Source organism: Convolutriloba macropyga, chromosome 9 (assembly GCF_964194025.1).
Source record: "Convolutriloba macropyga chromosome 9, txConMacr16.3, whole genome shotgun sequence".
Classification (NCBI taxonomy): domain Eukaryota; kingdom Metazoa; phylum Xenacoelomorpha; order Acoela; family Convolutidae; genus Convolutriloba; species Convolutriloba macropyga.
Genome location: NC_134476.1, coordinates 4,875,901 through 4,892,991, shown reverse-complemented (window position 1 = coordinate 4,892,991; position 17,091 = coordinate 4,875,901). Strand labels below are relative to the sequence as shown.

The 17,091-nt window shown below is 32.6% G+C and overlaps 3 protein-coding genes across 14 annotated transcripts in view; all 3 read right to left on the bottom strand.

Moving 5' to 3' along the window:
• The window catches only part of LOC142345573 (putative G-protein coupled receptor No18), a 280,348-nt gene that overhangs the window by 68,436 nt on the left and 194,821 nt on the right, over positions 1 to 17,091 (bottom strand). The window lies entirely within an intron of this gene.
• Positions 1 to 17,091, bottom strand: part of LOC142345574 (neurocalcin homolog) — a 140,682-nt gene that overhangs the window by 55,376 nt on the left and 68,215 nt on the right. The gene's annotated exons all lie outside the window — the stretch shown is intronic.
• Positions 12,736 to 14,472, bottom strand: LOC142345975 (uncharacterized). The gene is made up of 3 exons (XM_075398446.1): positions 14,012 to 14,472; positions 13,329 to 13,493; positions 12,736 to 13,005 (listed from the first exon to the last, which is right to left on the bottom strand). The coding sequence occupies exons 1-3, from the start codon at positions 14,196 to 14,198 to the stop codon at positions 12,818 to 12,820; spliced, it is 540 nt and encodes a 179-aa protein (XP_075254561.1). The 5' UTR covers positions 14,199 to 14,472; the 3' UTR covers positions 12,736 to 12,817.

The following is a 17,091-nucleotide window of genomic DNA, read 5'->3' as shown; positions in this document are numbered from 1 at the left end:
AAATTAGAATTTCAATCAAAACAAATTATGGAGTTCAATAATATTGTATTATAAATAAAACTATTTAATTTACAATTTCAAATTAATCTTTCATTTAAATTTTAGATTTCCTCCAACAGTTTAACGTTTTTGCGTCAGAATAGGTTTCATAACAATAGTTTGACAGGATTACGTAATCAATTCGGGTTACGTAATCACTGCTTTATCTTTATGAGGAGCGCCAAAAGAACACCAGCGATTGCGGGTACAATCCCTATCCAGGGTATGACACTGCTATAGCCCACAGAGCCACCATCAGGGAGTTCTTTATAGGCCAGACTCTGGCACATATTAGCCAATATCAGTAGTACAGCTGAAAATGGAGAAAATTTATAAATTAAATCAAATAGAACAATGTTACTCAAATATAAATATCTTTAGCCTGATTATTTTTCAAAAAGACTGCTAATTTTCTTTCAAAAAGTAAACAAATTTTTGATTAGCAAACTTTTGCTTTCATTTAGTTCATCAGATTGTGAGAAACCTTCAATTTATAGTCTTTTTATATGACCAATTTATGTTTTTTTTACTGTTTTCTGGAAACATAAAAACTTTTTTCTATGCTTGTTTGTTGTTCATTTTTTGTTTTGCACACTTGCAAAAGTAACAGTGATTGAAGCTCTGTGATACTCTATGATAGTAATGAAATTTCCCATAATCGAAGAAATTATCAAGTTTCGACATTTAGCTGCAAATTTTACCGTTTGCAAGAGTAACTGTTTTTCAAAAGTTCTTCAGTTCTACACAAATGCTTTAGAATAGCGTGTAAAAACAAATTAAAAATTTGTTAATTGAAGCTTTTGTCGCGATTTTCCACTTAAGCCTCAGAGAATGCATTTGTGGCAAAAGTATACGTTTTGCGGGTTCATGATATTTTTGGTTTTTTGTCTGTTCAATAGGTTGTCACAACTATGGCATAGAGCAGCATGCAAAGCCCAACTCCAAGTTTTCGAACCCTGGCCGGGACTGTATGTTAATCTTGCAACCATTTGCTACATTCTAAAAGGACTTTATCTTGCAAGATCTTTTGAGACAATGTTACTCTTGCAAGTTGCATATTCTTACAAAATTAACTTCATTCTTTGTTCAGATTCTCTGAAGATATTTCAATTCTTGAGCGGGTTTGTTTTTGAGGCTTCTTTGCAGATGACTTGAAGATGAAAAAGCATTTTTTTAATTGAAAGAGTTTCCCGAATTTAGAACTATTAATGCAATTTTTGGTGAAAATGTATATTTTATAGCCTACAATGAATAATTTTTTGAGAATGTTTGTCAATACGAATGGCCATACGAACTTCACAAACAAACTCGAACTTTTTCATCATTCAATGAGGCATTATCTTGGGCAATATCATATTGATCAGAAAATCTATATCCATAAAAATATTTGAACCGAAAATCCAATTCGTCCATAGGCTATGAGCTTTCAGTATAATGTTTTCAACAGTAGTTATGATTAATTGCTCTCAAGCAAAATTTTTACCGATTAAATTAGTCCGGATTTTTTTTTCGATTTTTGACTTGATCATTTTTCTAAAAAAATTGAAGTTTTGGTCCTGAAAAACCGGATAAACAGGTAATATATAGAGAGCAGTAAGTTTTCTTGGAGCCTTTACACTTACTAGACACTAAGAATGCGGTTCACCGAAATTTTTTCGGAGACATAAATTTATGTTGTGAAGGGTGTTTACTAGAGTTTGACCCCCGCATCCCCCGGGGTGCCCTTTCCCCAATTCGCCAGTTGTTTGAGAGCAAATCGCCTCACATTATAGTCCAATATATTTCCAGCCAAATTTTACTCTGTGGCCAGCCTGCTTCATTTCATAAAATATATCACACATCCAATAACTAGATAAGCAAACAAATTGTTTTGTTTTAAAAAACAAGATAACGTCATAAATCTTCAATATTGTTTTTACTTAACCATTTGCTGATGCGATGAGAACCGCAATAATGGTGAAAACATCTGCGATCAAGATTGAAGCCAATAGAGCAAAACACGCTGCTCCCCCCACAAGATACTCCAAAATGTAGAATGTCCTTGCGGCCCTTAGTCGTGCGTTGAATGCATCACTGAATTTATCATAATCTGTAAATACACGTCAACACTTCGAAAGCAGTTCTTTAATTTTTCTGTCAAAATGAGATCAAAAGTGTTGAAAGGGTTATAATGCCGTAACCAAAATTGAATTAGTTTTAATAAAAAGAGAATTCTAATGGCGTACTTGAATAAAATACACTTTGTACTTTTTAATTGACCTGCTTCAGAAAAATTTATCTCAAGAAAGAGCTGACTTGAAAATTTGATTCATCTGGTTCTTTTTTTATCGATTCTAAATATTACAGAAAGAAAACTATTTTGAAAAGCATTTGCGATTTGTATTTTGATTTTCAGGATGCATATTAGTAGTTGCAAACTAAGAAGCTAAAAATGAACAACTCTTGTTAAAATTTTGCATCACAGATGAAGAGAAAGCAATCAACTTTGCCAAAAGATTGTTTTGAAAGCTATTTAAAGTTTTGAGTGCTTTTGAATACAAAACTCACAGGATAATTCTCAAAACCAGCATCAATTTTTTAAAATCAATTACCGATTGTTTATTCAAATTCTTTTTTTCTATCATCTTGTTGCTAGATTTCATTTTCTTTTCCTCTAACTTCTTCTTTGAGCAAAGTTTATACATCAAAAAGAACGCCATTGTTTTGTTTCTAATTATTTTCCGCGAATCTTCATTCTCGTTAATTTGATGTATCATAATTGCGCAAAGAGTTTCAGCTAATAAAGGACCCTCGGCAACATTAGATCAGAGTTTTCATGAATGCAACAATTTCACTTAATAAAAGACCTCCTGCAAAACTAGGACAGATTTTAATTAGTTTTACAGTAAAAATGGAAAACCTCAACAATTTTTGGCTCGAAAACTTCTGGAAAGACCTTAGACTGTAGATTTAGAGCAAATCAAGCAAGTTTTTTTTATGAATGAGTAAACAACCAGACTATACTTTAATCTTTAAGAAAAGTAGATTTTTATTTGTGTTTTTTTGGTTTAAACAGGTAAGAAATTTTTTTAGTTTGGTAAGAATTTCAGCAGATATTAGATTTTTCGATTATTCCAAACTAAAATTAAGAAAATTTTTATGGTTTTACCTTTGAAAGGAAAAAACTTAAGTTGTTATTTGAGTTAAATTTTGCGTGCAGCGTTAGATTTTTTGTATTTTTCTGTTTTTGTTTGAGCACTTCAATTTTGGAACTAAGGGAACAAAGGAGTATTACAAGATAGGCATCTGGTAAGATGAGGCGACAGAAGATTTGCTACCAACAATCAAAAATTTTTCATTTAGCTAAAAATTCTAAATCAATTGCTTTAGACGGCTCATCTTCAAAACAAAAAGAAGTCAAATTAAGACAAAAACCAAAAAAAATGTTTAACAGAAACTATAAAATTTTATATGGTAAATGCTTCAGCACATAGAAACTTGACTTACAGAATTGGCAAATTTTGATCAGATTAACAAGAGTTTTTGCAGATACTAAATAATTTGCTATTTAAAATAGCACATTTCCATTTAAAAATATAACCAGGACAGTTCAATTAAGGTAAATTACCAATAACGCATAGAACTTCAAACTTCCTATTCAATTGGTTCCCTCATTTTAACCGCAAAAAATGATTCAATTTAACTCTAACTTCTAATCTGCAATTGTGTCTGTCAAAGTTATTTTAACTAATTTTTACCGTATTTGCCGCACAAGCTTTCAACGCATAATTTCCACAAGCCGTACGAGACTTTATACGGAGAATCCTGCGTCGTAAACTGGCCAGTAGTTGCTTTTTCCGCTGTCAATCTATAGTGAATTCCATCGTTACCACAAGCCAGCAGAGACAATAATTTTTTTATCAACCATTTTTTTTTTTACAAATTATCACCCTAAAATTCTGTTTTGCGTTTCTAGGAAACTGTTTCATTTTCCTCAGAAACAATTTTCTGCTACGTGAATAAATTAGTGCAATTTTTCTGTGATAATAGTTGGCATTGCCCAATAATAATAAATTGGGCTCGTGGCTTCAATTTACATTGCTATTTGAAGGGTGTAAAATTTTATAATAAAAATTATAAAGGGAGTAAAATTATAATAACTGTTATACTATTTGACGTTTAAAATGTTTACATCCCTTTAATGGCCCTTCATTGAAATTACTAGCCCCCCCCCCTCCCCCTCTCTATCATTTGGCAATAAAACCATTATCAGTCGAAAACATTGTACTCTTATTAAAGCAAAAGATTGTTCGCGGGGGAAATGAAAGAGAAACAGTTTCGTGTTGAGAAATTAAAAGATTTCTGGTTCGGAAATGTTATTTAAAAGGTTTCTCCTCCAGCAGGACCAACTGTTCACGGGAAACTAAGTGGTTCAACTGTTGGTTTGCGACTCGATTTTCACATATAATTGCTTGATTGGCATAGGTACACAAACCCACATCAATATGCAACCTACATTAATATTTGGTTCAATTCAATTTAGTTGGTGGTTTTTTGAATGTTTTGTTTTGTTTTCAAATTATAACACCTGAACTTATTTTGAAGCCCACGAGAACAAATATCAAAAAGTTTTCAAGGTTTAATTTTGTTTAGAGTTGTTTACTGTTATGTCAATTGTTTTGTATGTTCGGAAGCTTCAAATAAACAGACAAATTTCCAGTTCTCCGCCTTCTTATAATAAAAATCTGTCACAAAGTCAAACATTAAATATTGTTTCAAGTTTTGCAGAAAGCAATGCTATTTGGCGATGTTCATTTCTTCATAAATGTCAAACCCCTACTGACCTGAATGACCATTCTTAAGACAAAATGTGGTTCCAACACCTGGCTAATTGAAGACGGTTATCTTGCAAGAATCTGCCAACACTATGCTTCAGCATTTCGTTGGTTTTTCGTAATTTAGCGAATTTCCCCAAAATGAGCGATAAAATTGCCATTCCTCGTCGCTAATCTCGGCTTCTATGCTAGCATTTTGTTGGTTTTGCGTATTTTAGCAAATTTTCTCAAAATGAGCGACAAAGCAAAAATCACCGACCAAATTGCCATTCCTCGTCACTAATCTCGGCAGCGAAATCTAGCGACAATAGCACAGCAAAATTGGCGACGAATTGCCCAAAATCAAGAGACTAGATGAGAGTAGGCGAAAAGATCAAAGGATTAGAATCAATTACACTTGTCGCTATTTTTGCGCAATTTAAAATGCAAAATCGGCGACCTTTTTACCAAAGTTTGAGGCTGTTGGGCCTTTTCGCGCTCGCTTACTTTCCTAATCTTAATATATGTATGTAAAATACATGCGTAAGGCAGTGACGAGTCGAGTATATATATATATACTCGGACAAATTTGTTTGTTGGAATGTAATGATAATGCAAGATCTTGTAAGAAAACGGAGCGAATTGCAAGAGTCTTGTGAGATGACAAACCATCTTACAAGACTCCTACGTGATAGTGCCCGTCACCGCCCGTCTAGGGCAGGTCTAAGTAATTTTGTTCCAAGTAGCCCTGGAAAAGCTTCATTTTAGAAATCGTAATGATTTTGGAGAGGTTTTGGAGATCTAATGAAAATATTATCAGGAATCGATGAGATACTATGGGCCCGTTCTTAGAGTTTCGAATTCAAAAAAGCAATTTCTGAAACAATTCCTTTCACCAATGTGGGTGCAAATTGTCTTCCATCTCCAATACAGTTTGTGATAAATAAATCTAGAAGATTTTGTCGATGCATACATAGCTCGGAGTTTTTTCCCTAAATTTAATAAGCGTTCTGCATCTGTATTCACATCTTTTGAGTTGAAGTTGAATTTTTCTATGGTCTCGGAAATGGGTTAAAAAACGACAATTTGAGTCTTAGACAACGTTAATACTGTAATTAACGGAACGTTTTTTGTGTCTTATCACTTTTTTGTTTTATCAAATTTTTGTTTATTCGGGAAGAAATCGATTAAATTTTTAAATATCCTTGTGGTTAGAAGGTTGAAGGAGAACAATCTAGTGTAAATTGTGCATCAGATAAGTTTCGCTTAGCTTAATAAGGAGCTCTGCTTGTTTGATTGATTAGAGAAATGAAGACTTGAGGTACGAGTTACGAAATTAGGTTAGAAGAAAGTTTAAGAGCTTCTGACTGGTTGGTGTAGCGGTTAGCACGCTAAGCTTGCAACTAAGAGATGCCGGTTCCAGTGTCAGCAATGGTCTATTTCCACAATTGCTGCAACCACCTACAGCGCCCTAAGATTTTGCTTTCTTTGTTAAATTCATCAGTCGGCTTTCATTCATTCTGCATTCAAAATTGGGTGATTAAAACTAACGAAGTCGAGTATAAAAATTTTTAGAGTATACTAGTACTCACATGGTGTATCAACGAACACCAAATAATATTCATCCAGCCCTATTTTATAGTTAAAGGGTAAAACGGTTGTTTAGGTTGTGTTGTTCGCCAATTAGAACAAAAAACACTTATTTTACTGTACAAGATAACAGTTTCTTTAATTTTGAATGAGCTTGAATGAGTGTTCGTTTTTTTATTTTTCCGAAAAGTGATTTTAAATTTGGTAAGATAATTCTATTTTTCCACAGTCGGCAACTTTTGAAAGCCTAAATATTATGAATAAATTATTCTCAATTTTCTAAATAAATGAAGCTTTTCTTAAAAAATTAACGTATCAATGGGAAATTAAACAACTGCTCTACTTAATCCAGGTTTAAGAAATCTTGTACAAATTCTGCTTCAAAAACAAATTTTATAAGAATTGTTGAGGAATCGATTGAATTTTGAATTTTTTTACAACTTTGCAAAGTTCACATAAACAATTGTCTTCATTGCTCATTTTGCGGTCGTAAGTCGGTTGCATTTTCATCGTTTCATATGGATGAATACCAAAAATAGAGCTCCGAGTAGTGCCGGCAACACTCCAACCCAAGTAGCCGAAAGATCATCCATCTGGAGCTTTAAAATAAGTCAAAATCTGGCAAATGTTTGCTAGAATTAGGAGTAGGGCTAAAACCAGAGCGCAAATCATCCATCATTCCAAATAAAAGCTAACTTGTTGTGTAAAAATAAGAAGAAAATGCATTTAAAAGTTTAATCACAAATGACTTGAAGACATTGCTGACATATTACCGCATTGTCAAAAATGTCATTAGTTTCAGTGCGTTGAGATGACGGTATCAACAGAGTTGTGCTGATTTAGAGCATCTGGCAACTTGCCAAAAAAAGAGAATAACGAGTTTGTCACCATAGCAAAAAAATTAATAAAGAATCAAAGACACTTAAACTAATTGTCATTTTCTTGAATTATTGAGTTGAATTAGGAGACACTTATAAATTGTGCCAGGAATTAGACGTTTGAACTAAAAAAAAGTTAGGTTTCAAAATATTTTGCAAGTTTTTCGCTACAAATTTTCGGGATCTATTCTGTTCGCCCTCCAGTGTTTTTATAGCCCCCAATGAGATTTTTTTTTGCTTTTACATAGCACGTTGCTTTTTTAAAAATTAGTACGTGCTCCTGGGGAGTAAAAGTTATATGCTCACTAAGCTGGGGGGATTGATTCTAACCTTTTGTCAGAATCGACATGAAAGTACCTGCGAGATACAAGTGTAAGTTTACAGGTATTCAAAAGTCTATTGAAAAGTTTTTGATAAACAAGTCAACGGCAGTTTCTATCCAAAAATCTAGCATATGTCGTGAATTCCGCTTCAAATGACCTGTGACCAGTTAAACTTCAATAACAACTATTTCTGTTTTTACATAAATCATTTACACTTTTTGTATATTTAGTGACAGCTATCTCTATACAATAATATAGATTTCTGTCTCTCTCACTGAAAAATCATACAAAGAGATTAATCCCCCTGAGTTGCACCTGCCATCGTTTACATTGTAACTTGCTATATAACAACACATACTCTGTGACTGAGGTACCAAAATCTGGAGGCACCAAGACTTGAAACCAGCTCCGTTTTCAAACTTGCCTTTCTCCTCTCTCAAGCAATAACTTGAATTGGTTAACAAATATTGAAAAAGGATCTAAAAATTTTTAGACCTTATAAAAAGACCAAATGAAACTACTCAAAACAATTGATCTGTCCAATAGCTTCCCATGAGCTTACTGATGAGATAAGAACAGCTATGCTGGTGAAATTTCGATCAAGACAAATTCCAACAAGGTGAATCATGCAGTTGTTTTTGCAAGATATTCCATTTTGTAGAATGTCCTTGCAAACATTAGTCGTTATTCGTGTCATAAATCCGTTGCCGCCAAAAAATTCTGAAAACAAGTTAATTTTTACAGCTATGACTTTATTAGGATCTGTTTCCATCCCCGCGAACTATAGATTGAAGTTAAAATATACCATTATAAAAGTGTAAATATGTCAATTACAGAAGATCATAATCTAAATGGAAGTCGGGGGACTCTTTTTGATAATTTTTTTAAAAAATGTTCTGGTCTTAGCTTGCTCATCGCTATCAAAATTTAACTATACTATTTTTAGTATATACAGTTTTTTTTCTGGAAATTTGCTTCAAACTGGTTTTTAAACAGAAACTGATTTTTCCATACGGCATTTGTTGAATTTTTGGGGGAAAATCGTGCCTTTTCTGGCCAGAAAATCTAATTCTGCGTAGCAAAAGATTCGAGAGGTTCCCAATTTTGTGGAGTTTATCGAGAGGTTAAGAGATTGAAGTATTTTTGTCCTGGCTTGGTCACCTGTACCCACAGCTGTGTCGCTGGATGTAATATCAACAAGTGCTATATTTTTACACAATGAGATACCTGTAATGAAATGGGCTATGTAACCGAGGGGTGCTTAAACAACAACAGGGAACAATTTTGGGTCTTTCCCTTTATAGCCCCGCATACCATAATGGGGGGCTATAATTTCATGGGGGGCTATAATGGGAAAGACCCTAATTTTTCTACCTAGTATTTTATTTTGTAGCAGCGCATGCACTGTAACTGACTTGCGTAGCATAGGGAGGTTTGGATGACACAAACGATTGAAGCCAATTTATTTTTGACAGGACCAAGGAAACAGTTTCCACTAAGCAATAAGGGACAAAGTAGATCATTTCATTTTTTTTAAAGTTACTGGCGCATGGGAACCAAGAGCAATTTTATGCAAACCTATCTCATAATGGTATCCTTCATTACAAAACGCGTACAGTCCACAAACAAAGCTAGCTCCAATAGTTACAAAAATCAGTAATTTTTTATTATTTTGCAAATAATCGATCCAATATATGTTTATATGTTTGTACAATATGAAATTAACCAGAAATTGCATAATAATATCATTAAAGACCCACTCGTAGTAATTTCCTCAACTCTTACTTTCAATCTTTCGATTGTTACAACTTTTTTAAATTGTAACCGTTTCTTGTAAAAACTTGTAAGAAAATTCTTTGTCCGATTCGTGAAAAACTTTGAAGCACGTTGTAAGATAATTTTTAGTAGACTAAATTTGATTGATCATAAAAGACAACTTTTAGTAAACTGGAATCGTTATGTTGCATGATGCTTAGTAGTTGTTCTCTTGAGGGGGGAGGAACTATATACTCAACTGGGTTTTTTTTGTTCCGTGAATTTTCGCCGCTCGATATATTCATCGTAGAGAGTTGAGACTGGTATCTTTAGAAAGCTCGTCCAGCGTAGAATATGGAATTAAAAAGATTTTTTTAATTTTCGTTTTCTACAGGGAGTTATCGAGGCTTAAACTTCTGAGAAAAGAAGAGTGAATTCACGTTGTTTTTATTCACATTTTCCGGAATTTTTGCCTAAATTTTCGTCAATTTTGCTAAAATTTGTTATAATTTTTAAAAATAGTGTCGTTGATTTTATTTTTGAAGACGAACAAGCATTATTAATTGTTTTGATTGAATTTTTTGGTCAAAAAATCTGGATAAACATTTCAAAATTTAGCCTTTTTCATCAACAACAGCACGAAATAAGCTACTTTAGTCCACTTTGATTAAATTTGCCTACAGTACACCCCCAAACAACACTCATACAATCTTTGTAGACTCAGAGGGGGGCTATTTCTACTTCAGAGTCCGCAGAGAGTGCCTTGTAGTTAAAACTTTGCCGTTTTTTGCTAACTTTACTCGTTGATTATCAAAAATGCAAAATTTATTTTGAGTTTCAACTCAGAAATTATCTATATCTACAACATTCGAAAAATCAATTGTTCTTAACGGACAAAAAGTATTAACAGGGGTAGTTTTGGGCCATTCTTGGACTGTTACAATCCAAAAAAAATCGGGTTGTAATCAGTCGGTCTTTTTTTTTAAAAAAAAAGACTTTTTTTTTTAATAATAAAGAACAGAACATATCAAATCAAAGCTCAGGGGTGATAGGTCCAACCAATTCGCTTGCTAAACAGCTCCAGGCTAATGCATTTAGTTTTTTAATTGAAAGTTTATGGTAGTTTCTTTTTTAAAAATAATTGACTTTTCAATAAATAATGGCTTAATTAACTTTTCCTCTATTTTTTTCTTAATTTGTTCAACTTCCAGCTTAGTGTCAGCAAAAAAAGACTGCTTCTTCTTTCTACTGAGTTAACATTTGTTCTTGGGTGCAGTTTTAAGCCTGAAATTAATGTTTTCTGGCTTTGATACTACAAGATTTTAGATTTTTGTTTGTTTTGATATTTGCCAGTTTTTCACGTTTTCTAATTTTGTCACATTATCACATTATTGACAGTTCTCATGTCACCATATTAGCATTCAAATTAAAGCACAATTGAACATATTAAAATCCTGAAAGATATAAATCATCGTTTTAATGGCCTCGACGCCTCTTTCTTGAAGAAATCAATTGAATTTTTTAATTTTGTCTTAACTGTCATTTATACTTTGTCGTTTCGGTCGTATGAAATTTCCTGTATAGTGATAGATTTCAGTGGCTTTTCACGGAAGAATAAAAGAACCGATATTCTGATATTAGTAGATAGCTGATGGCTTTCATGACTTTGAAAACAATCGTTTTCCAAAATTAAAAAAAAACTTTTTAATTTCGCAATTTTGTTCTTTTTATGTTTCTTTTTGTTACCTAATCTCGTTAGTTGATTACAGGTCAAATATGACATTATGGGTGTCAAGGGAATAAAAGGGACTGGTGTCCCAAAATCTTTTTTTTAAAGATTTTGTTATGACCTTACTGGCTTCGACACCGCTTTTTCACAAAAAAAATAAATTAATTTGATTTTTGTCATATTTGACGTTCTTTTTGTAGATGCAAGAAATATTCTGGATAATTACAGGTCTCGAGGGTTTACTTTTCATGAAAAAAGGCCGCTCTAAAAAATGAATAAGGTCAGGTCCTAATGCCCTTCTATAGAAGCAGTGGTAATCGCAAATTTGTGGTAATATTAATTTATTCCTAATGGTATTCATTACTTTGAAGTTAATTGTTTCAAAAAAATAAGTTAATTTTTTTACTTTTCTGTTTTTGTTCTTTTTTGTATAATTGTTACCAAACCTTTTTATGGACTGGTCGCATATGTTTTCTGGTGATTTATAAGTTATTTTTGTTTAGTTTCAGGTTTATCTGACGGTATGTTGACTTTGTTATTAAATTTAGTTTTTAAGAGGGACATAAATTTTTTGATGTAATTAATGTTTGTTGTTGTTGTTGTTTGATTTTGCTGTTCGTTTTGACTCGCTTTCTTAATATTGACATTTTACAGCAATCTAATGCATCAATGTTTACTCCACTGAGTTATTTGTTTTGGAGGTTATCTTATCGTTCATACAGAATTTTTTGAAAAACAGTTGGGCTTTTTTGGGATTCGCAAAGAAATAATTTTTGGGTTTTTCTATCTGTTCCTCATTTGGTAGACAATTATGCCAAAATTGTGGATAGGCGGGGTCGGAACCTTATGTGCCATTGCACATTACCGAGCCGCCTTGTTTCTTCTCAATTTAATTTTTCTAATTTTTCCTCGAAATTTAATTCTTCTAAATTTATTTCTTCTATAAATTCCTATAAAATGCGCACTGATATTGGTACTTACTCTCCCGTTATATCCCCTCTAGAAATTATTGAGCCCGATAATGGTATCTTTCATTGTAATTGGGCGCTAGACATTTGATAACCATTTTATATTTATGATATAGTTTTGATAACCACTATAAGCTCGAGGAAGAGGAAGGTGTGGTGCTATATTTTGAGAATGACTGAAGTTTTTCGAACCGAGTTAAAACACCTAGCGTACGGGATAACGTTTTAGCAATTTCTGGGATTAGGTTTTCGGTTTAGAGACGCAATTTGAAGGGTAGAGGTTTTCTATCACCTGATCAATTAATTGCAATAGACTGAAAGTATAATTTTTGATTTTTAATGCTTATGTGAAGAAGCGTATCGAGATAACTCAGAACACTTGTCAAAATTTAAAATTGGAATATTGTGTTGTCGATGTTATCAATTATTTATCAATTTACAAAGTTCATATTTTCTTTGAAACTTCTATTGTTACGTCTGTTCAATGGCTAAGGCTTCCCAGTTATCAGACAAATGAATTATTGAGTTTATTGAATATATATAAATGCACTTTTAACTTTATATATATATATATATATATATATATATATATATATATATATATATATATATATATATATATATATATATATATATACGTAAATAACATTTAAGTGAAAAGAAGCGACAATCCAATTAAATTAGCAATGAAAACAAAAAGCTTTACTTTACTTATTTAACTATAACAATTCATTCTATAATCTCATTTTGTTGACTGTTCTGCAGGGTGTTTGAACTTGACCAGAAACGCGATGCAAGTAGTAATGAACCCGGGCAAAATTCCCACCCAGGGTAAAATTAAGCTCCATCCGACAGTGGGGCTGATGTTTTTGGGAACCCTTTCTTTCAGTGCTAGTGTTAGACAGGTGTTGGCAATTATGAGAAGGATTCCTGTAAATCAATAAACATTGTTTTCCTTAATATATTTTCAATAGGGGTCGCACCAAATTGAAGGAAAACCTTACATCGTTCTATTCTGTTTTTGTCAGCAATTTAGAAAAATTATCGCTAAATATCTCGTATTCATAGACTTATATATCCAGTTATTTTGATACAGAAAAAAATATCGATAAGCATCATAATTTTCAAACTTCACAAAATAAAAATTTGACTGAAAGCTAGTTTCAAAGGTACTGTCACAAGGAAAATTTCTGTACATTTTGAAAGTCTAACAAAAAGATGGAAAATATTTTGTAATTTGTTTTTTATTTTACCTTGAATTGTGGAGCATACACCAGCGAGTACCAATGGTTTATTTCCCTGCATTAGAGCCAGCATATAACCAGTGAAAGCTGCGACTGCGAATGGACAGAGAGCGAAGTAGAATGCTCTCGCCGATTTCATCTTCATCACAAAACTATGATCCTCTAAGTTGAAATCTAAAACTCATTTTTGGTATCGTATCCGTTTTTGACTCCCCTCCCCTTACCGGCTTAGTGAGTGTATTTGATAGGCACACCTTAGGCACACGTGTCATAAGTTTACATAAAGATTTACTATGTAATGGCATGTAATAATAATTATAGCCAGGCAAAAAAACTGAAAATTGTAAGACGACACCCCATTTTTGCTTTACTTATAGTTTTGACAATTCGAAACCCAAGCACAAGAATATCATGAGTGAAAAATAAACCCATACTTATCAATTGGAGTTTTTTGTCATTGCGAATATGAAATATAAGTAAAAACTATTTTCAAACTTAGAAGAAAAATTCAATCGCTGTCATTTTTTGCATAACATATAATGTTTTTTTTTCAACCTCTATAAAATATTTTTTTACAAATTACTATATAGTTTGCAATACGCAACAAAATTATGAATTTTTAAAAGAGTCGAAACAAGATGAATTGCAACTTCAAACTTTTTTTCGGTTCTGGTTTCGGTGTAATAACTTACCATATTTGGTACATATGTCATTTTTGCAGTACTTCCACATTCCGTATGAGTAATTATCAATATGTCCAAGTGGCCTGATGATAAATCCAGTGTACCCTGATTTCCCGTTAGCCAAAAGTGCCCATAATAAACTGGACAGAACTAATCCTGATCCTATAACGATCAACTTTAAACGCTTTTCCAACATTTGAGAATTTCTGATGAGGTGGTTTACGTTGGTTTAGAAGTCTTCAAGGCGAATGCTTACGTTTTGTTTATGATTACATTTTGGTTATAATTGTTATTTGTTCAACTTATGATGTCGTTGGCTGTGATTATTGATATTGAGATATCACCCCAAAATTATTGATCATTAAAATAACTTGAAGTTACTGAGATGTGATTCAAAATGATAATTCCAATGCCTTCAGTTTTGCTTTTCATCCTTTAAATAAATAGCAATCAAGTTTAATACTACACTTCTAACAAATTACTTTCTACTTTTGAATAATGACCGGGTGTGTTTTGTAATTTTCTACTTTTAGAGGTTGAGCTGGACTGCTCTTTGCAATGACCTTTCCGGACGAAATGTAATTATTTATGTTTTTCTGGATAAACTTAGTTCAAATATTCAAATATTCAAGTAAGTGACAATCGAAAAAATGGTTTACGATTTACGATCTATCAGAAACAAAACTCGATAAAAAATACAACTGTAATCAATTTTGTAGGTATCGATTAATAATAAGTTCCGTCTGTGACCTGACAACTTAGCGGACCATATTTTTGCAACACCAACCGCACGACATCCATCAATTTGTCAGATTTGTTTTTGATTGTTCTAAAAGATTAAAACTTTTTCTTTGAAACAGCTCTGAATAGCCAAATAGGCTGCAATTAGTTTTCCAGGGTTCAAAACTACATTCTAGTGGTCGAGACAATCCTTTAAATTTCCACTAGGATCAGTGAAATATGTGTTTACTGGGTTAAGAATACTGTGACACTTTTAACCAGTTCTTTGGGAAGATTTTTTAAAACTGTTTTTAATAATCGTAAAAATAATATGATAATTAAAAGAAATTCTAATTGCCAAAACCTAAAACCCTGTTTTTGTATTTTGCCTGTAAAATTTATTATTCTCATAATTTTTAAGCTTTTGCGGACGTAGATAGTTCTGTATCGTGTTATTTTTAGGGAAAACATTTCCACAAAATTTGTTTGCGAAGTTGTGCTTTGCCACAATGGTTCGACCCACCAATTTTTGACAAGCCAAGATTCTTTTTCATCGCATTTTCCGCACTTGTATTTGCGATTCATGTTTCTTAAGTTATCTAAATTAGTTAAAAATTGCAAGAAATAATTTTAAAATTACAAGAAGAAAACACCAAAATTTTTTATGATAAATTTTGACCAGCCCCAAATGCATTTAGAGCAGTCCTACAGTGCAGTTCTACAGTGCTCCTCAATTTACGCCTGCATTTTGAGAACTATTTTCGGATATCAATTTTTTTCAAAATTTGACTTATCTTAAAAAAAACTCACTTTTGTAAAAAATATTATCGTACGTCACATTCACACAAAAAAATTATTTTTTACTGGTGTTATATTACGTTTTTTTGTCCTTTTTATGTCAAAAATATTCTACCAAATTTAAAAAATATTTAAAAATTTTGAAATATTTTTTAATATTCGATTATGTCAAAGATCACGAAATGAGTCAGTTTTGGTTTAATTTGACAGCAGCTTGCTACTGCTATTCCATAAGCAGATTGCAAACAATACCGCGAAAAAGTTAAACAAAAATGCACACGTTCGCCACCTTTTGGCGATATTAAATGAAATACATTTATTCTTAGAACTAAAACATTTTTTGCCAAATTGTGAGCGTTTAATAAAAAAGAATGCTAAAATTTTCCGATTTGACTTTATAAAGAAAATTTTGAAACTGTCACTCAACTCATCCAATGGGGGCTTTCAACCACACCAAAAACGGTTTTACAGCCTCATGGCAAAGTCGGCTACTAATAATGTTAAGTTTACGTAACTGTTTTTTGGATGGTTTTTATTGTTTTGTTTCTCTAAACGGCAAACAATTGATTATTTTTCAAGGCTTACTGCTTCTCCAACGCACATAGTTTTAGAACTAAGGCAACAAAAAAAGATCTCGGAAAATTTTTGCTAAACGAACCCCTCTTGACTGATTTCTTATTCTACGCTCTTGCTCCATGCTTTGAACATAAAAATCTGATGGTTTTCGACAAAATTTTAATTATTAGATTTCAAGAATTATGTAATTACACTAAAATATATCAGTAATGAAAATATTATGAGAAAGATATGATACAATTTTGCTGTAAAATAGTACAATAATCTGCATAAATTACCAAAGCTTTCAAAATTAATAATAAGATTACTTATAATATGGGTTACAATGGACCAAGTATTTTACTGGTCTGTTTTGTTTCACTTGCGGGAAAATAAATTGTTTTCATAATCATGTATGAACAAATTGATACTTGTATGAACAAATTGATGCTTCCTCTGATAATGGCTTGCAAGTAATAAGAGATACAACCAATTTCAAATTTAATACATAAGGTTATAAAAGTGATTTATAATACTTTTGAATTTTCAGGTTTTTTCGACGTTTTTCTCGGGTGGGGGGGGGGTGGAGTAGGAAGAAGAACTTATTTTGATAACTTGAGGCCGTTATCTAATTGAAAATCAAATTGTCGCCTGAACTAGTTTTGTTCTGACACACCGAATGTTTTTTCACATTTGAGTTTGACCAAGATTTTTGTTCACTTCGCAGCTCATTCGTTCATGGCATTGATGTGAACAGTCATCATAGCTCCGAGGAAGCCAGGTAGAACTCCAATCCCATGGAATGATAGAACTTAGCCCAGATAGACGGGGAAGAAAGCTCCCTGGGTGTCGTAGGGCCAGTATTTGACAAAGATTGGCTATCATAAGCAGAATAACTGAAACGTACCACGAGTGAGACAAGCAGGCCACTGTACAGGATTTTGAAATCTGTCTTTACCCCCCCCCCCCCCCCCCCACCTATCCTCAGGCTTAGCGGTTATGTTACATTGACGCCT

Bases quoted from the DNA above. Each gene is read 5' to 3' on its own strand.
- LOC142345975 (XM_075398446.1), bottom strand. From the start codon at position 14,198: ATGTTGGAAAAGCGTTTAAAGTTGATCGTTATAGGATCAGGATTAGTT. The intron at 13,494-14,011 runs GTAAGTTATTAC...AATGAGTTTTAG, and splicing joins TGACATATGTACCAAATATG to ATTTCAACTTAGAGGATCAT. The intron at 13,006-13,328 runs GTAAAATAAAAA...ATTGATTTACAG, and splicing joins TGTATGCTCCACAATTCAAG to GAATCCTTCTCATAATTGCC.